We start from the raw sequence: 20,910 nt of genomic DNA, 5'->3' as shown, positions 1-20,910 counted from the left end.
AGCTGACCATATCCTTTGAGATGTCAGTTCAGTGGACTCTGTCCTCACTCCTGTGATTTCACAGGGGCCCTTCTTGTGGTCGTCCTGGCTCCAGGTTCCCTGGTCTGAGGTTTTACACTCCCAACACTCTCAATCTCCTGTGCCTCTCATTTCCTACAGATTTTTTTCCCTTTTGCACCACACTGATCCTGCTGTTGGACTTAACCCTTTTACTTTTTCCCCAGACCTCTTAAACACAGCATTTGTGTGTGTGGCGCATTACAGTGAAGATGTGGCATAGTGGAAGAGTGTTGCCCTTGGCCATCCAGTTTGAGAAATCTGTCCATGGTTGCTGTTCTCTTCTATTTATAGCTTTCTCTTGTTGCTCTCTCTTTTTCTCTCTCCTTCTTCCTGGCTGCTTCTTCCCTCTTCTCTCTCACCCATAAATGTCTATTCCATTCTTAAACAGAGCAGTTTAAATCTCTTCTATTGTCTTTTTTCCATCCATGTCCTCAGGTTCATCTCACTTTCACTGCTGGGTTTTTTCTACAGAAAGACAGTTCCCTCCTGAAAAGGGGCTAAAGGAGGAAGCCTCCCCTACCATCACAGTATTACTGAGGCTTAACAACCAGCCTCTGCAATGAAAGCCCTTGTGCTTTCCACTTCACCATGCTGGTTTCGTCTGACAGTAGCGGATCATATATGTGAAAACAGTTTGTAAAGTGTGAACCAAGATAAGAATAGAATGTATCATTATCATCACTATAGATTTAATTACTGAAACTATGTGATATCGTCACTCTTCTTTCAATTTCCCATCCAGTGATCACCAAAATCTCTCTAAATTCACAGCGGCCAGAGCTGACATGTGTAGCGGCACAGGAGAAAGGTTCCGAATCTTCCGAGCTGAGAAAACCTATGCTGTGAAGGCAGGAAGATGGTATTTCGAATTCGAGGCTGTCACTGCTGGAGACATGAAAGTTGGTTGGAGCAGACCAGGCTGTCAACCTGATCAGGAACTTGGCTCAGATGAACGTGCCTTTGCTTTTGATGGCTTCAAGGTGAGTGGACTTTGCTGTGCACCAGACACCGAAGTCTGTAGGCTTCTGGTTTTGTAGGTTGCTGTGCACCAGGCATCTACATGCTGTAGGCTCCCACATGGCCACGGCTGGGTCTCCTCTGGTCTTCTTTTTGATAGTACAGTAATATTGGTACTTTTCAGAGCACAAACTTGGGAAAATAGTTCCTAGGAAAACTTTCATCCTTGTAGTTTCAAAACATTTTCCCCCACCCCATGAATACAGTGAAATTCAAAAGGAAAACATTGCTTTTCCATCATTATCAAAAAGATGCATCATCCTTGTCTAAAGTGTTAAAAATACATATACTAATTAACAATGCATATACTTTGACACAGCAATTCTATAGAAGGAATTTATCCTCAAGCAATAATTCATGATAGGTATACACATCTAATAGCCACAAGAATGCTTAAGGCAATGTTGTTTATAATCACAAAAAGTTTTTTTTTCAACATTATTAGTAATTTTTATTTCTTAAGCTGGGTGGAAGCTGGTTAGATGCTTATTTTATTATTTATTTATACATTAGATAAATGTTTAAAGATTATCTGTATAAAGTATTTTAAAATTAAAAATTTAAAAATGTATATGTGAACATAGCCGCAATAGAATAATAGTCATTTTTGTTTGATAAAATTATAGATATTTTATTCTATCTTATTTTTATTCTCTGATTTTCTTCAGTGAATTTGTATTCCTTTTCATATGATGGAAAAAGTTATTTTTAATTAAAAAAAGGAAAATTAGAATAAATAAGCAATCATGAAAAGATCTGACTTTGGGGTACTCAGGTGTGCATGTATGGGAAAGCATTTCTAGGCTAGAAATTAGTATTGTGTCTTCTAGGACAACTGATATACTTTGTTCTGAAACATCCTGTTTCCTGAATCCTGTTGTTTTATTTCAGAAGAAACAATTTAACACCTTCTGACACCTGATGTAGTTAAAGAATTTTTTTAAAAAGTACTACATGGTATGCTTGAGAAGAATCATATCATTGTTTTGCATTGGTGACTATGTTCAGTTACATATTGGCTCACAATGAAGGAAAAGTTAAAAGATTGATATGACAAAGTAATTAATGTAACTAATTTTGTACCTATAAATAAGTAGAATATACTTATAGATTCAAAATCACATTTATCAAAACTATGTTTGAAATATATTTATAATATGAGATTTCATCTTTGTATATAAAATAGTGTTGACATCTATATTTAGTTTTTGGCTTATTATTTCAGCAAATATCTTAAGTATATTTTTAAGTTTGATTTGAAGCTTTTTAGGTTTTAGGATATAGTGAAATGTTTCTAGATTTCTGTTTTGTTAAAGTCTCAGTGCCATTGGTTCCAAGGAATGGAATTATATTTTGAAATAAATGAAAATTAGAATGTCATTTTCAATGATAAATTCCCAGCTTGATTGTCTGCTCCAAATTCTTTATATCTGGGGGAGTAGAGAAAAACAACCCATGTCTTGGGAAGCGTTCGTTATAGTGAGAAAAATAAATTTCTAAAAACATATCGTTTTTCTTTTAATAGAAAGTATGTAGGGTTAGCTTTTTAAAATAACAGACTCAAAATCATTAAATAGCATTTGGGTTCTTCTCAAGATTCAATAACATACAATATTAATATTAGGGATTGAGAATTCCCAGATGCCTCCATATGGCTCAGGGCATTGCAGTAGACTGATGTGTTGGCCAGAGTTCCTCCTGCTGCGTTAATGGAAGGGGCTGCTGTGAGGCATGCCAGTAGTGGTGGGTGGATGCTTGGCTTTCTTTGAAACAAATGACTCTTCTGTTCCTAGGCTCAACGGTGGCACCAGGGCAATGAGCACTATGGGCGCTCTTGGCAAGCAGGCGATGTTGTGGGGTGTATGGTTGACATGACAGAACATACCATGATGTTCACACTGAATGGCGAAATCCTTCTTGATGATTCGGGTTCAGAACTTGCTTTCAAGGACTTTGATGTTGGTGATGGTAAGTGTACTGCATTTTGTGTTTTTTTCCAGATATGCAGCACAATGAAGCTATTTGTTCTGCTGCTTCATAACCGACATCTTGGTTTGAGAGTGAGCCAGCAAGTTGCAGCTGTAAATTGCAAGGATGCCATATGGCTTATTTGATCAGACACCCCTGAAATTACTTTAGCAGAAACTCTATCTATACTACTTAACTAGGATTTTGATAAGGCAAGAAATGGCTTTTATCACTGTGAATAAGAAAATAAATGGCAGGCACAAGGATAGTTTTCCACAAATGTTAAGTTTTCATTTAGAACTTCCCTGTTTAATCAGCTGCTTATAGCTTCTTTCTGTTCATTCATTTCATAAAAATGTAATGAGAACCTACCATGTATCAGGCCTTATGCTGGATGCGGAGACGACAAAAATGAATAAAATATTGTCCTATCTTTATGTAGATTACATATACTGGGAGAAGTTAACACTTGTATAATTTCTGTTCAGTGGATAATTCTAAAATAAAGAAATGAAGAAAGTTCTGTGGAAGCACAATGCAAGGAGCAAATACCTCTGCCTGTGGGGCTCTGAGATGACCTTGAGCAGGGCTGTGAAAGAAAGATGAAAGCCCTTTGTGAAGCAAATGAGAAGGCATTTATTTCTCAGCGCTGTACTCCCAGTGAGGTGGCCACTGGCCACATCAGTTCATTTGAATTTACATTAGTTTAAATTAAATGAAGTTAAAAATTACATTTCCTAGTGGCACTTGCTACATTTCAAGTGCTCAATACCCACCTCTGGCTAGTGGCGCCCCTGTTGGACAGCACAGATACAGAACATTTACATCATCGCAGAAAGCTCTGTTGGATAGTGTTGCTCGAGAGCATGTAAACAAGACAGTATTTAATAAAATATTATATAAATATCTCATTTCAAAATGAGTAACATTTTTTTCAGAATGGCTTTTGAATGCATCCTATTATTTGAAAATATGTAGTATTGGATTTTAAGATACACCTCAATCAGTACTTTTAATATTCTATAAATATCACTGATGTTCAAAAAGTTAGCCAGCTTATTATTTGCCTTAAGTTCTATATTATTCATTCAACAAGCTTTTGAGTAGGTATGACCATCATTTCCCAAACACAGACTTGCAGAAATAATAGGAATTTTGCATTCTAATAACTTAATTTCTGTTTCATGCACCCATATCTCCGGGTGGCAAAACTGGCAGTCTAACCCTCCATCACCTCTCTTTCTTTCTCTAGTCTTGTGTTTAGAGGATCAACATATCAGGGGGAAGGTGAGAGAGGGCCTTTTTCTGTGTTATGTGCCTCTACTGGCCAATACTGTGGATATGACCTGAGATTTTATTTTTTTCATTGGTTATTTAAAAATGCTTGCGTACTATGCTTTCTTTCTTTGGAAGTTAAACATCTTGAAATGCCTGTGTGGGTTCTGTTCATTTAATTTATACCATATAGACTCACAAAATGATGTCAGAATGATATAAACAGTGTGGACTGCCCGTCCGTGCTATGTAAGCACATAACAGTGTGAGTGCTGCAGTGCTGTTCCAGAGACCAGTCGCCGTCGCGGGGATAGGTGGGCTCTGAGGTGAGCCTGAGTGGCACAGTCACATAAACAACTTTGTTTTTTGACTTTACACTTCATATAATTTTTAAAATTTAAAAAATCACTTGATGCTTTACTGATATCTCTAGAGTTAATGCAGCATTCTGATGAATTGTCGAAAACTTTGTGGGCCATAGTGGGTTTTCGTTGGAGGCATTGGGGAGGTATCCTTTTGGTCTCTAAGGCAGGCTATAAGTTTTATGTAGCCGTGATTGTTAACTATTAGCTTTGTAGAAGTCAGTCATAATTCTAAATTTTCTACCAGAGAGAGGACTTCGGAGTTTATTCATATCTGTGACTTTCAAGTGCTTTTTGGGAATGAAATTTTCCCTTTTGCTTCCAGTTACCTTTATATAGCTTCCTAAAGAATAACCAACTCAGTGGAACTGCTCTGGGTATAACTGTAGTGGGAGGCCCTGGGATGAGCTCCTTAACTTAGCCATCACCATGGAGAGAGAGCCCTTAAGACATCTACGGCTCAAAGGAACAAGTTTGAAAAACTGTTAATTTAGGTCAACAGATCTTTTAGCACAGGAATATACTATGGTTGCTAAAGTACTAAAAAGGTTTCATAATTGTTCTATTTTCAAATTATTCTTACACTTAGCTTGTCTTTATGTCTGTGCCATGTTTGATTTAGTATTTTTTACCATCTTCGTATTTCTTTCTTATTGCTACAGAGGCAGCCATGTTGCTACAGACTGTCAGCTCAGTCATATATACATTGGCTATTAAAGCAATCAAAAGAACTATGTGGTTAGATGGATGGAAAAATTTCTATATATATAATATGTTCGTATACGTATATATGTATATGTATACACATGCACACCTACACACACATAGTGTAGATCCCTGTCTGGTCAGTTGGTAGACAACATTGCTAAACGTATTTTGACGTCTTTGCCTTTTGTATAGTTTACACAACTAAAACAATGTCTTGACCAATATATGTTGTTTCTAGATAACATCAAAAAGAAAATCACAGAAGTCTTTAGAAGACTGATGAGCTCATCTAGTTAAATCCATTGGAGATATAGCCATCCACTTATGGCCTCATCCAGATGAGGATCGGGTTTTTCCATAAAGATGCAGGCAGCACTTTTCTAAAAAGCTACAGATCTCATCCCCAAATGGTGGACAAGAGCATTGGTAGAAGAGCAAGACTCCTTTACTCCCTCAACTCTCCACAAAGGACCAGGCCTTACGTGGTTAAGATCAAGAGCATTATTGATCTATAGTGCCAGAATGGAGCTTTCAGAGTTTAAAAGCTACAGTTATTTTATCTATGTGGCAGATGCTCTTTTAAGATTCTCCCTTCTATTTGGCTTTTTAATCTCTTCAGAGTATCTCTAGGTAAAACAAACAGATTAATTGAATCTTGATTTTTAAAAGATCCCTCTGGCTGCAGTGTCAACAAAGGGATTGTGCTGGGCAAGTGCAGAAACAGTCCCTGGTAAGCTTTCCGGTGAATTCTCCCTCATCTCTTCTCACCATTGGACTGATAAACATTCTGGATCAGGACTGGGAAGAGCCCAGGAAATGAGGTTGTAATGCCCACTATTGTGGGCAGAATTCTAAGATGGCCTCTAGGAGTCCCACACCCTTGTGTACACGCCTTGTATAACTCTCTCCTCTTGAGTGTGGGCAGAACCTGTGAATATGATGGGATATAGCTTTCATGAGTAGGTTACTAATCTCTCTCAGTTTATCAAATAGAGATTATCCATATGGGCCTGACCAGATCAGGTGAGATCTTTAAAAGGGATGGGCCCTTCCTGAAGTTAGAGAAATCCAAAGTGTGAGATAAAATCTTCTACTGGACTTGAAGGAGAAAACTGCTGTGGTGTGGAAAGAGCCACATGGCAGGGATCTGCGGGCAGTTTCTAGGAGCTGAGAACAGCCCCTGGTTGATATCTGGCAATACCTTGATTTCATCTTCATGAGACTCTCAGCAGAGAACCCAGTCATGCTGAACCCTGACTTCTGACCTACAGAACTATAAGATAATACATGGGTGTTATTTTAAACTGCTAGGTTTGTGGTTATTTGTTCCACAGCAATAGAAAACAAATACACTGACAAAGGGACTTTTTTAGGTTCAACTAAGCCTTCCGACTTACAAAACTATCAAAGGCCATCCTTGGTGCCAGTCTACTCAGAGAGCTAGAGAACAGGAACTCAGGCTTGCCAGCAAGGCAGCCTCAGGCATTTCTCTTAATCAGGAATCTTTTTAGATGTATTTATAATTCTCCCAGTCCACATGCAGTTAACTAATTAGGAGTCGTTTTTATCACAAGCCGTGTTGCCTATAACCTAGTTGACATTCTAACTTTTAATCACAGAGGTCTGGTAGTCAATCAAGCCATGATACCTGCCCCATAGCAAGGACCTGAAAGGAGCTCTCCTGAGTCATCCATAGCCTAGTCTGTCTTACCAAAGCCAGAGATTATTCCACATCAAGTTTGGGACTAAAGCTTTTTTTTTCTTTGAAGCAATAATTTTTATATGGAGCATTCCTTGATATACTTCCTCAAGAGCCTAATGGAGATGATTCTTACCTCTTACCATGTTAGATGGGGGACAAGATCAGTGCTGGTAGAGATCTGAAGTATGTATATGTCTTTCCACTCATGTTAGCACATGGTTCTTTTAATTGCTTTAATAGCTAACATATAATGTCTGAGCTGACTGTCTCTGTAGCAATAAAAAGGAATTGTGAAGATGGTAAAACATGCCAAATCAAGCGTGGCACAGATATAAAGGCAGGCTAGATGTAAGAAGAATTTAGATATAGAGCACTTATAAAATCTTTTAGTACTTTAGTAACCATAGTATATTCCTGTGTTAAAAAGTCCATTGTCTTAAATTGTTTTTCAAACTTGTAATATGACAAGAAAAGAAATTGGAAATGATAAGAATTGAAATAAAAGGAATAAATCTATTATTATTTTCAGATAATGAATTATTTGCAGTAAAAACTCTAAAGAACCTACAGACATTATCAGGAATAATTGGAATATTTGACAAAGTAACATTTTTATACTAGTTGTAAATCTAGAAGGCTAAATTAAAGAGAAGATACCATATACAGTAATGTCAGGGATTTTCAGTAACTAGTTATCACTCTAATGGAGGGTGAACAGTACCTTTACAGAGAAAATCATTAAACTTTACTGAAACATTATTAACTTTATTAAGAATTTTATCATAAATAGTCAAGTGATCTTTGACAAAGATAGAACAAATATATAATGAGGAAAGAATAGTCTCTTCAATAACTGGTGCTGGGAAAACTGGATATTCACATGCAAAGAATGACATTGGACCCTTATCCAATTTTGGACCATACACAAAATGTTTTAATGATCGAACATAAAATGATTTGGGACCATACACAAAAATCAACTCAAAATGGCTTAAAGACTTACCTATAAGACCTGAAACCATAAAGCTTCAGGAAGAAGACATGGGAGAAAAGCTGCTTGACATTGGCCTTGGCAATGATTATTTTGAATATGACACCAAAAGCATAGTCAATGAAAGCAGAAATGGACAAGTGGGACTACATCAAACTAAAAAGCTTCTGTACAACAAAGGAAATAATCAACACAAGGTAAAGGCAACCTACAGAATGGGAGAAAATATTTGCAAACCATATATCTAATAAAGGGTAAAATCTAAAATATATAAGGAACTCCTGCAACTTAATAGCAAAATAACCAAATAACCCATTTAAAAAATGGTCAAAGGAATTGAATAGACATTTCTCCAAAGAAGACATACAAATGGTCAACAGGTATATGAAACGGTGCTTAACATCCCTCATCACCAGGGAAATGCAAATCAAAACCACAATGAAATATCACCTCATACTTGTTAGGATGGCTATGATCAAAAAAACTACAGTTAACAAATGTTGACTAGGGTGTGGAGAAAAGGAAACCCTTATACACTATTGATGAGAACATAAATTAGGGCAGCCACTATGGAAAACAGTATGGAAGTTCCCCCCAAAATTAAAAAAAGAACTATCACATGAGCCAGAAATCCCACTTCTGGGTGTATATCCAAAGGAGTTGAAATTAGGATCTCGAAAAGATCTCTGTATTCCCACGTTCACTGCGGCATTCACAATAGCCGAGACATGGAAACAACCTAAATGTCTGTGAACAGATGAATGAATAAAGAAAATGTGAAACATGAGTACAATGGCATATTACTCAGCCTTAAGAAAGAAGCAAATTCTTCCATATGTCACAACAAGGATGAGCCTGGAGGATATTGTATTAGGTGAAATAAGCCCGACACGGAAGGAAAAATACTACATGATACCACTTATATGATGGATCTAAAATAGTCAAACTCATAGAAGCAGAGATTGGAATGGTGGCTGCTAGTGGCTGGGAAGAGGGAGAAATAGGGAGGTATTAGTCAAAGGGTACAAACTTTCAGTTATACAAGATGAGTAAGTCTTAGAGATCTTCTGCTTTTAATTAACTTTAGGTCTATATTATATGCCTAAAAATTTGCTAAGAGGGTAGATCTTATGTTGTGTTCTTATCACTAAAAATAAATAAATAAATAATAAATAAGAAGGCAGGAGGAAACTTTTAGAGATGATTGATATGTTTATGGCATAGGTTGTGGCAATGAGTTCATGGGTGTATACTTATGGGTAAACTTACCAAGTTGTATACATTAAATGTGTAGAGCCTTTTGTATGTCAATCATACGTTAATAAAGTGGTTTAAAAAAGAGATTATTAAATAAATGAGAGGTGTATTATGTTCATGGAGAAGACAATAGCCTTAAGATAGTAATTCTTCCTAAATTGATCTATAGATTCAATCTATAGATTATGCTTTGTCTATCAAAGTCCCAACAAGTTTTTCATGGGGCTTGACATGATGATTCTAAAATATATATGGAAGAATAAAAGGCTAAAATATCTTAGTCACTTCTGATGAAGAAGGGCAAGGATCAGGTATATCTGCTACTAGATTTATTTTGAAGGATGAAATAAACCTGAATTTATTTTGACGCCATAAACATTAAGATAGAGTAGTATTAGTGTAAGGATAGACAAATTGACTAATAGGGTAAAGTAAAGGTTCCAGAAAAACAGCACTATATGTATGGAAATTTAGAATATGACAAGGTGGCATGTCAGAATGCTAGGGAAGGGAGGACTGTGAAAAGTGGTGATCTGTATGGAAAAGATGAAATTGGATCACTTCCTTACACCATGTATGATAGCCAACCCCAAATGGACTGAGATCTTAAATGTCAAAAATAAAACTTTGAAACTGCTGGTAGAAAATCTATGCAAATCTTTTATTTTTTTTTATTTTTTATTTTATTTTATTTTTTTGCCCCTTTTTCTCCCCAAAGCCCCAGTAGATAGTTGCATGTCATGATTGCACATCCTTCTAGTTGCTGTATGTGGGACGCGGCCTCAGCATGGCCGGAGAAGCGGTGCGTCAGTGCGCGCCCAGGATCCGAACCCAGGCCACCAGTAGCAGAGCGCGTGCACTTAACCGCTAAGCCACGGGGCCAGCCCCAGTGCAAATCTTTTAGACTATGGGATAGGAAACATTTATCTTAAGAGTAAAACAAACAAATATAAACAATGACTATGAAAGACTAGTAAATTTGTCTACACAAATTTAAGGACGTTCATTAAAAAAAAACCTTAAAGGAAACGGAAAAACAATTTATCAGTGTATGTAGGGGGAACTTATTTGCAATGTGAACACCTGAAAAAATGTTACTATTAAGAAAATATAAAGAACTTCTGAAATCAATAAGAAAAAGGATGAAAGGCATGACTAGTCATCTCATAGAAGAAATTCAGATAGACAATAAACATTTGAGGAAATATTTGTTATTATTACTGATCAGGGAAATGTAAATCCATAATTAGATGCTATTTTACATCCTTTCTATTGGTAAAAGTTCTAAAAAGGTCTGACAATACCAAATGTTGGCTCTTCACAGAACCTCTTTTATATTGCTCTTAGTAGCGCAAATCAGTGCCCTCACTTTGAACAAGAGTTTGGCAGTATCTCTGAAAGTTGAATACTCACATACCCATGACCCAAAAATTCTATTCCAATTTCTCAATGACATTTAAGTACCTCTGCAGTAGGAGACATGTTCGAGAGTGTTCATAGGAGTACTGCTCACAGTAGCCAAAGCCAGGCAACCACCAAATGCACACCCCCAGGAGAGTGGATGAATAAACTAGGAACTGCAGTGGTAGATGACGACAAGAATATTTAAAGGAAAGAAGTAAGTCTCAAAAGATAACTGTGGTAGGCAAAAATAATGCCCCGAAAAGATGTGCATGTCCTCCTCTCCAAAACCTCTGAATAGATTACCTTTTATGGCAAAAGGGTTTATGCAGGTGTGATTAAGATAAAGATCTTGAGATGGAAAGATTATCCTTGATTATCTGGGTGGGCCCAATGTAATCACAAGGATCCTTTCAAGAGGGAGGCAAGAGTTGGGTGGGGGAGCAGGGAGAGAGAGATTGAGAGATTTGAAGATGGAATAAAGGGCCAGGAGTCAAGGAAGGCAGGAAACCTCTAGAAGCTAGAAAAGACAGGAAACAGATTCTCCCCAGAGTCTAGAGCCTCCAGAAGAAACACAGGCCGCAGAAACATTTTGATTGTAGCTCAGTAAAATCCATTTTGGACTTCTGGCCTTCAGAAGTGTAAGATAATAAATTGGTTTTGTTTTAAGCCACCAAATTTGTGGTGATTTGTTACAACAGCAACAGGAAATGAATATAAGAATACTATAGCATTTTACCATTTTTATAAAAGTTATAAACAACCAAAAATTTAAAAATATATTTAAAAAATACTTATAAAGAAAAGCAAGAGGGGGCGGTCCGGTGGTGTTAGCAGTTAAGTTCGTGTGTTCCGCTTTGGCAGCCTGGGGTTTACAGGTTCGAATCCTGGGTGCACACCGATGCGCTGCTCATCAAGCCATCTTGTGGCGGCATCCCACGTACAAACTAGAGGAAGATGAGCACAGATGTTAGCTCAGAGCCAGTCTTCCTCACCAAAAAAAAAAAAAAAAGGAAAGTAAGAGAATGCTGATTTTAGGATTTAGGGTGATGATTTCCTCAGGTGGAGGGAGACAGAGAGATGGGAAGATCAGCATAATATGGTTAGATGTAGGCTGTTGTTAAGGTTCTAGTTTTTCCTTTGGGTGATGGGTTAACAGATGCTTATTACAGTATCAAAAAGAGGACCAACTAAATAAGTAAAATCAGGTCATGATGAGAGTGTGTCATGAACAAAAGGTTATAATGAATCCACCATCCACTTCTGTGTGCTTTAGATTCTTAAAGAGGAAGTAAAAGGTTCATGAGCATGTCAGTAGAGCTTTTAGGAATTATCTAGTAGAGAGGGAGAAATTGGTGATAAAGGTCTGAGAGACCATAATTACTAGGGTGAAGTTCCTGATAAGGTGAAGAGGGGTGTGGTATCGAGCACAAGTAGATGAAATCAGAAGAATTTTTCATTTTACAGTGGAGGAAAAATGGGCATGGATACGAGTAATAGTAATGACCTCTGTCTTATGAGCAGGGTGCCTTGTGCTTATGGGGCAGCCCTCCGAGCAAAACGAATGGCTTTGTATTTCCCACAGTCCCAAATTTCTTTTCTTTGTATTTCTCCATCTTCATCAACTTCCTAATGTTTGGTTGCGTTACATCCTACATGTTACCTTGGTGCCTCCCACTGCCTCTTTCTCTGGAATCCTGTCTCTGAGGGGAGGTCTACCCTCTATGTTCCAACATATGCCTGCACCAGAGAATTCGTCTCAAAAGATTTCTGAACAGGAATTCTTATTGATGCAACACCTCTTTTAGGGGGGATTTGTCTCACTGAAATCTCTTCTCCCCTTTTGTAGTTTTGATAAGGGCGTGGGGGTGGGGGTATGTTCTCTCCCTCAGTGTCTCCCCTGCCTTCCATCCTTAGGGTCAGTCTGAGACCACCTCAGGGAAGGGAAAAGTCCTTCATGAAATGGCTTAAGCTGCTCCTGGCCTCAGTGAGAAATGACCTTTTCCTTGGTGAGCTTTCTTGGGTTTATCTCTCCTTTCTCTTTTGTATCATCGGAATGGTAAAATATTAAGAGCTAAAACTGGAATATCAGCCTAGAGAAGAGAAGCCAGGAAGCCCAACAAGCCCAACAAGCCCCAGATTTTTCTCTAGGTCTCTGGAAAAACAGGTGTTTCACACCTGTTGTAGCTCTGCTCACCACTTAAAAAAAAAATCAGAAGTTGAGTCCGACAAATTATAATTTTTATTTGCCCTGTGCCCTCTTCCCTGCCTTATCATCATCCCTGCCTTATGAAGATAATTTATTCATTAAAGCACACTCATAGGGCAAATTTCCATGGTTCAAAAACTAATTATCACTAATTTCAGTAGGAAAATATGTATGCATTCCTGAGCACCCAAAATAAACCTCATTTATACTAAAACAATACCAAATTCCCTAAAATTATGTCAATGGTTAACATAGGTAGACCCTAACTTAAGGCATCCCCTTCTGTATTTGTTCTTTAATTTGGTTGTTTGCCTGCTCTACTCAGTCTCTTTCTTAACTGTCATATAGTATAACCTTCAGATTCTCTCACAAAATATAAATATTATACCCAATATTTATGTAACTCAATCTTCAATGTGAGAAAAGCAAATCAAAACAGCGACAATAAAGCTAAAAAGAAAACAGTGAAGACAAGGGAACATTGGTGAAAACATGCAGATGATATGACATTTACCTGACACGGTGATGTCACAGGGAAAACGATGCCCAGAATTTTCTCTGATACATCACTTGTACTCCACACTTACTCTGAAAAAAGAACCTATCCAATATGAGCCAATTCTTACTACAGTGAGATGACTGCATGTCTTACTTCTGCTGGGGCTTGGCACCTCCTGAAGTGTGTAGAATCTCAACTATTCTTACTTAAAAAAAAGAAGAAGAAATTCCTTGTGGGAGTATTAGATGAAATTCCTTATAAGGTGGAGTTCAGGGCCGGCTCTGTGGCTTAGCGGGGTTAAGTGCGCGCGCTCTGATGCTGGCGGCCTGGGTTCGGATCCCGGGCGCGCCCCAAGGCACCACTTCTCCGTCCAGCGCGAGGCCGAGTCCCACGTACAGCAACTAGAAGGATGTGAACCTATGACATACAACTATCTGTTGGGGCTTTGGGGGGAAAAAAATGAATAAATAAAATCTTTAAAAAAAAAAAAAAAAAAAGGTGGAGTTCAGATTCTTCTAATCCAGAGGTTCCTTTCGGGTTCATTGGGGCTCAGCAGGCATGGCTTCAGAGGAGATGTATCTGCTGGTGAATACAGCATTCTGAATATGAACCATGTCTTGATCCCACTTGTTATGAACTGAATTGTGTTCCCCCTAAATTTATGTGTTGGGCCCAAACCCCCTAGTGTGACTACATTTGAGGCTTTAAAGAGGTAATTAAGGTTAAATGAGGTCATAAGGGCAGGCCTCTAATCCAATATGACTCATGTCCTCATAAGAAGAGGAGGAGACTCCAGGGATGCCCATGCACAGAGGAAAGGCCCCTTGAGGACACAGTGAGAAGTGTTACTGCCCCAGGTCTGTTTTTGCCCACTGCCCGGAAAGCCAATCACTGAGACAACGAGATTGCAGAGAGAGAGGGTTTAATCACAAGGCAGCCAAGTGAGGAAAATGAGAGAACAAGTCTCAAATCTGCTTCCCCGAAAATAGGGACTCAGGGGTATTTATGGAGAAGGGGGCAAGGTGGTCTGAAATGATTGGAGCTGAAGGGAGATGAGGTAATTGATGATCTGCTCAAGTGTAGTTAGGCTTCACGTCTCTTCGTGGGACACATGTTCACAGAATGGCGGCATTAGCATGCCCTGAGAGTGGGGTTCCAACCTCTTGCCGTCAAAAGGGCCCAGTTGGTGGGTTGGTGGTCTCAATCCAGCCTGAAGTGGACAAGGGGTTCAGTTCCTGAAAAAAATAGCTCAAACACCCATTACCATGGTAACCCAGGCTGCAGGGAGATGTCATCTGTAGGAACCTAATGGGAGTCAGAGAGCATATTGCCCAAACAGCACAGTTAACAATGAGTAAGTTTATCATGCAGATTTAAGTCCTGGCTTTCCATTCTGATAAGTTTCTAGGTAAGGCCATCTCCCCCTTCTTCCTGATAACAGGGAAGAAGATACCTTTACAAATGGAGATTTTCTTTACAAATGTAAACATATCCTATAAAGGGTAGCCAGAACTAAGAATGAGCTTAGCATGACCCACCCAGGTACCTGGAGATGTCTACGGTAATGGCCTTTTCCGGGGGCAGACCTCCAGTCCCAAACTCCTTTGGTCAGTTAGTGGGGGTTGGGGTCAAAATGTCATTCAGGCAGAGACATATTTTGAGTTTGCAAATTCCAATCCCCCATAGTTACTAGCTGCTTAATCATCAATGCCTGTTTGCCGGTTTCAAAGGCAACCGTCTGCAAGGCAAGGAGGGAGGCCTCAGGAAAAACCAATCCTGCTGACACCTTGACCTTGGACCACCAGTCTCCAAAACTGTGACAATAAATCTTTATTGTTCAAGCCACCTAATCTGTGGTATTTTGTTATGACAACCCAAGCAGACTAATACACTACCAGCTCTGAATTTATATCTCCTACCAATCTAATGCCACTCCCGATTTACTCTTATGGGCAGAGCATCATGTTACCAATAGTTTGAAGAGCTAATCATATCCTTAATTTAAAGCAAGTAAAAGAGTCATTTAAAATCTTGCCATATGGTGAAAGAATAGTCATTTTGTCTGGAGATTACCTGCGTTTTACAAAGTAGGCTGTGGATACATATCTTGTGTTGTGTAAATGCCTCATTACGCTGGAGTTTTTTCAAGCTTGTTGGCTCCTCTGTAAGTAAAGATCACCTCGGGGCCCTCAGGTTCTACGCCTGTAACAATAACTTATAATCAAATCCAGAAATGATGCTTTGGATTCTCTGTCTGCCACCTGAAAGGACAGTGAGCAAAACTGAATTCCTGGTGCGGAGACCACATGGAATTCCTTTCCATGGGAGAAAAACAGAGGAATATTTCTGTAATTAAAATAACTACATAGCTTTAGGGAGAAAAGACCTCTAAGGAAAAAGAGAGAGAGGGATAAGTTTCTATTATTGATTTTATCATGATGCCTTTTTGAAAAAAAAGTAAGAAACCAGAATATAGAACTATCAGTGTATACTTATAATATTCTTTTTACCCTAAGTTGAAATATTGCACAAACTATTAGAAGTATGTTTATGGCTCATCCAGAAGAGTGGTTTTCAACATGGTGTGAATTAAGGTTAGAAAGTCTACACCAACCCAAATACCCAGCTTTCTGGATCCACCATAACGTCTGTTCTTCCTGTCACTCATGTCACTCTGTACAACCTGCTATTGGTACAGACCTGGGAAAGTAACTTATTATTGGGAATCTCCCTAATTAAAAAGTAGCACTTGTCAGAGAAAGGAAGACGTCAGGACCATGAATCACTTCAGTAGTGTAATCCAAACAACCAAGGAATTGGGTTGGACACTAGATATTTTGAGTGAAGATAAAGGTAGTTATAATGTGGTAGACAAATTCTAAAGAGGATGAAGATATTGGAAATCAGCATAATCAGTTTCATAGTTTTGTTTAGAATGAGAGAAGAGAGAGCTTTCCTACAAATTCTTTGGACTTTTCCAGGAATAAAACTCTTAAATATGCACTACATTCATGGAACATTGTAACAAATGAGGAAAATTTTTATTTAGAGTTAAACTTCAGATTATTATCTAATTTATATCTTTTGAGCTTACATGTATGTTATCTAAACAACATGTTAGTTGGGGAAATTCTCTTCGAAATGATTGGTGGATTCATTAAAAATCAAACTCTGCTTAGCTTAAACTGACTAGTTAATTGACAGTTAAATTTTATATGTTGATGAGCAAAGGAAATTACTATTTTAGAGACCATTTTAAGAATGAATAAAGCTGGTAGGTGATTAATGAGATAATTTGTATATATACTAGCTTATCTGCAAGTTGGCACTTTTGCATATCGTGAATGTATGTTTGGGGTACTAAAGGAACGATATGAGCATATAACACCACCAGCTCGTTGTCTATGAATACTGTAGAGCCAAACAGCAAATTACTGCCTGGGAGGATTTAACGTGGGGTGGTTTAAATTACACTGAAAAGATCAAGGAATCAGTTAGAATAAAGGATATAAGAACTTTGTGTATATTAAACTTTCTTTTTTTTGGATTTGAATTGATGGAGAAAATGTGATGGCTTTAAAACAGTATTCAGGGTCAAAAATAAAAGTCCTGTTGATATTGATTATCTGAGATGAACCAAGAGCCAGGAAGAAAGTATGGGAATGTCCCCATTGTGCCGAAGTTAGTATTACAAAGTCCATGCACTAAAGATGCACTCGCATCATAGAAAATGCCCTAAGACCTCCCTTAGCATATTTGTTAACTGATTTGCTAAGCTAAATGGAATGGAAGCAAGAAATTTCATGTCTGAAAGCCTGGGTTCTAGACCCAATTTTGAAAATAATTCTTCTTATATGACCTTGGGCAAATAGCCTCTCTGTTTTCATTTCCTTAAAATAAAAGCGCTAATTGGTGATGATCTCTTCATGCCTCTTCTAGTTCCAAAGATCCCAGAAACCTAAGGCAAGTGTCTTTGTTTCTGTTTTTCCCTCCCTCTCTGCATTTTTGATTCAAATTCTCACATCCCATGTAACTAGCTCTATAGGACCTCACACAAATGATTTAACATCTTAGTTATTTCCTCATCTGGAAAAATGGGGTTCATATATAATAATAAATGGGAAAGTGCTTATATATTACCTGGCACATAGTAGGTCACTAATAAGTGTTACCTTTCCTTTTCTTCTGATCAAATAATTCCAATATACATTTTAGTATAATATTGGCCATTTTTATCTACCTTTGGCCAATCGGTTTGGGTCATAAATGTAGATTCCTATCTGTATTTCAGAAATTTCAAAGTCTGAAACCATATGTTCTTAGGAAAAGCTGGTAGGCTTGTGATCTGCTTTATCTTCTTTTCATTTTAGCCCTCACCACAGATTTCACACCTGCGTCACGCCCCTGCATCCCTGTGACTGCCAGTTCCTTTGCTGGACTCGTATGCTCATCACACACCCCTCGCTCTGGAGCAGGGAGGCTCATCAACGGAGAAAGTTAAAATTTGCTGAAGCCATCTGTCTTTTGTTGGAGGAAGCAGTTGAGCCATAAGTTGTAGCTACTGTTTTAACAGATTTGTAAAGAGTTAGGGAGGGTCTGATATCATCGGGCTTTGTTGTTTGCAGGGTGTCAGTTAAGGTAACTGGAATAGAAGATCAAGAGCACAAAGGACAGGAAGGTAGGACAGAAGTTTTATGTATGCCGGGGTGTATGCATGAATTCATGGGAATCTGTTTTATTGTGTTGGAGTATTTGTGTGTTCATCCTACCTCATACTAATAAAGCATTGAACCTCGATGATCATGTTTTGCTGTGGAACAGTTATTAAGAGTGATATCATTTATCAACCCATTTTGTTTAATTTATGGCACACATTCAGGCCATCTTGATAACATTTATCATTTCCTGGCATTATATTTTGCATATGGTAACTGTTCATTTATTTACTTATTATCTGTCTTCCCTATACAACGGTAACTGCGAGAAAGTCAGGGACTGTTTTTCATTCTGTTCACAGCTGTATCCTCAGTGCCTAGAACAGTGCTTGGCACATGGTAGGTGTTCATTAAAATGTGCTGAATGGAGGGACTTGATACTGTGTGGAGACGATATTGTAGTAACTTAGAGCAGGAGTTGGCAAACTGAGGCCTGAGCGCCAAATCCAGCCTGCCACCTGTTTTTGTAAATAAAGTTTTATTGGAACGCAGCCACGTTCATTCATTTACATACTGTCTGTGGCCTCTTTTGCCAGATCTCTGCTATCTGGTCATTTACAGCCCTGATTTAAAGTGTGGACCTTGGGATCTGGCAGACTGGGTTTCTTTTCTGGCCACTTATCTGTGATAGCAAGTGATTTAAGCTAAGCCTTTGGTTGCCTTGTCTGGAAAATGATAATGATGATTCCTGTCTCACTGGGTGATGGTTAATGTTCACTGAGATGCAGCATTGGGTAAACACTCAGGGAACATACTGTAAGGGAGCCCTGTGTGGTGGGTGTGTCATCTGTCATCAGTGCCTTTATTTGCAGGGCACTTTGCCAAGTACTGGCAAAATGGAAGTGATTGAGGCCTGGCCCTTTTGCCGTGTGGTGACTGAATAGTACCTGCAGTTTTTCTCCACTCTGTCTTCTCTGACAGCATTGCCATCTAGTCGTTTCTGCTGTGGATATGCTAATTTAAGAAGTACAGTTTTTAGAAATATTGGTTGTTTTATTATCATAGCAGTTATTAAAACTGCATCTTAGAAGTCAGAATATGATTGAATTTTTGTTAAGTTCTACTTCATTTAAATTAGGAAGAGAAAAAGTGTGCTAATTTCTACTTATGAATATACTTTCATAAATAACTGCTTTGTTATTGTTCGTGCTGTCCAGTCATTCCCACTCCTAGTGACGCTGTGGACAGCAGAGTGGAACCCTTCCGGGTCTTTTTGTGCCATCCTCTCACCTTCTGGTGTTGTATCAGACAGTGCTCCACTGCTATTCACAGGTTTTTCATGGCCAATTTTTCAGAAGTGGGTGGCCGGGTCCTTTTTCCTAGTCTGCCTTAGTCTAGAAGCTCCACTCAAACCTGTCCACCGTGGGTGACCCTGCTGGTATCTAAAATACCAGTGGCATAACTTTCAGCATCACAGCTACACACAGCCGCCACAGTGTGACAACCGACAGACGGGTGGTGTGGTTCCCTGAAAGGGAAATGAGCCCTGGTGGAGGCAAGTGAGAGCATGGAATCTTAACCACTAGACCAGCCTTTAAATGGGATGAAAACAATAAAGCAATAAGAATACCATCTATAAATATATAACTGCTATAAACTAATGAAAAATTATATCTATTTATTTATCATAAAAGTAATAAATTCTTATCGAACATTTGGAAAATACAAAGGAGTATATTGAAAATGGTTGAAAATTATATATATTCCCACTACCCAGAGAGAAATTGGACTTCTAATGTATTTTTTCCCATTTAAAGAATTAAGATGTAAAAATAATTTTCTGTTGCCACCTTTTTGAGTTAATATTAAAAATGTGCCAAGGCATAAAAACATTTTAAACATAACTTTTGAGTTTTATTTTTTACTAACTTTATATTTTGAGAAATGTCAGCTCTTCAGAAAAGTGCAAGAATAGTACAGTGAACACCTGTATACCCTTCACCTGGAATCACCAATTGTTTGTATTTTTCCGTATGAGTTTCATCTCTCTCTATGGTTTTATTTTGGTGAGGCCTAAACATGATTTTTAATGACTGCACGTATTTAATCTTGTGTAGTATCATGATTAATCATTCTCTTATTGTGGATATTTAGTTTATTTTACCTTGTTTTTTCCATTTTAAATTTAGTTGAGTGAGCATCCATGTTAGGCACAATACAGTGGCTCATCTTTAAAACCATACCCTTTGGGGTAGAGGTTACAGAAGAAAGGATTAAAGCTTAGAGAATTTAAATAACTTTCCAAAGATCAAATTAGCAAGATTTCTGGTATTGAACTCACCAAACATTCCCTAGCATTGAAAATTTGAACTTTAACAACTTGAAGAATGTGTTGTTTGAACCATTTTATATAAACCAGATCACTCTTATACATTTCTATATGAGAATCACGTAGGTATATCCCATTTTATTAAATGAATATTTTATTGTTACAAAGGTTGTCACTTGTTTTCATAATAAAATACATATTCATTGGAGAAAATTTGTTAAATTGAGAGATATAGAAAGAGAGAACTAAAAGAGTTAAAAGTCCCACCACTTTGAAATTTTTTTGATAAAGAACCTTCTGGTGTTTTCCTATCTTTAAAAATAAATAGCGTGTTACATCTTTCTTTCTTGAAATACTAGTTACTGTGAATATTTTTCTATATATTAATGAACCTTTGAAAACCAGATTTTCAAAGGCTAAATAGTATTCCATCTCATGAAAAAAAACACGTATTTATTGTCAAAACAATATTCTGTC

At 37.9% G+C, this 20,910-nt stretch overlaps 1 protein-coding gene across 3 annotated transcripts in view; it reads left to right on the top strand.

The window, feature by feature from the left end:
* Positions 1-20,910, top strand: part of RYR2 (ryanodine receptor 2) — a 694,605-nt gene that overhangs the window by 451,157 nt on the left and 222,538 nt on the right. For all 3 annotated transcript variants that reach the window (XM_087431907.1, XM_087431906.1, XM_087431905.1), the window contains 2 exons: positions 832-1,040; positions 2,871-3,045. In XM_087431907.1, the coding sequence (XP_087288033.1) occupies positions 832-1,040; positions 2,871-3,045 (384 nt within the window). The remainder of the gene's footprint in view (positions 1-831; positions 1,041-2,870; positions 3,046-20,910) is intronic.

This window comes from Ceratotherium simum, chromosome 6, assembly GCF_057802395.1.
Source record: "Ceratotherium simum simum isolate JZ-2026a chromosome 6, ASM5780239v1, whole genome shotgun sequence".
Taxonomy (NCBI): Eukaryota; Metazoa; Chordata; class Mammalia; order Perissodactyla; family Rhinocerotidae; genus Ceratotherium; species Ceratotherium simum.
This window is presented reverse-complemented; position numbering and strand designations above follow the sequence as displayed.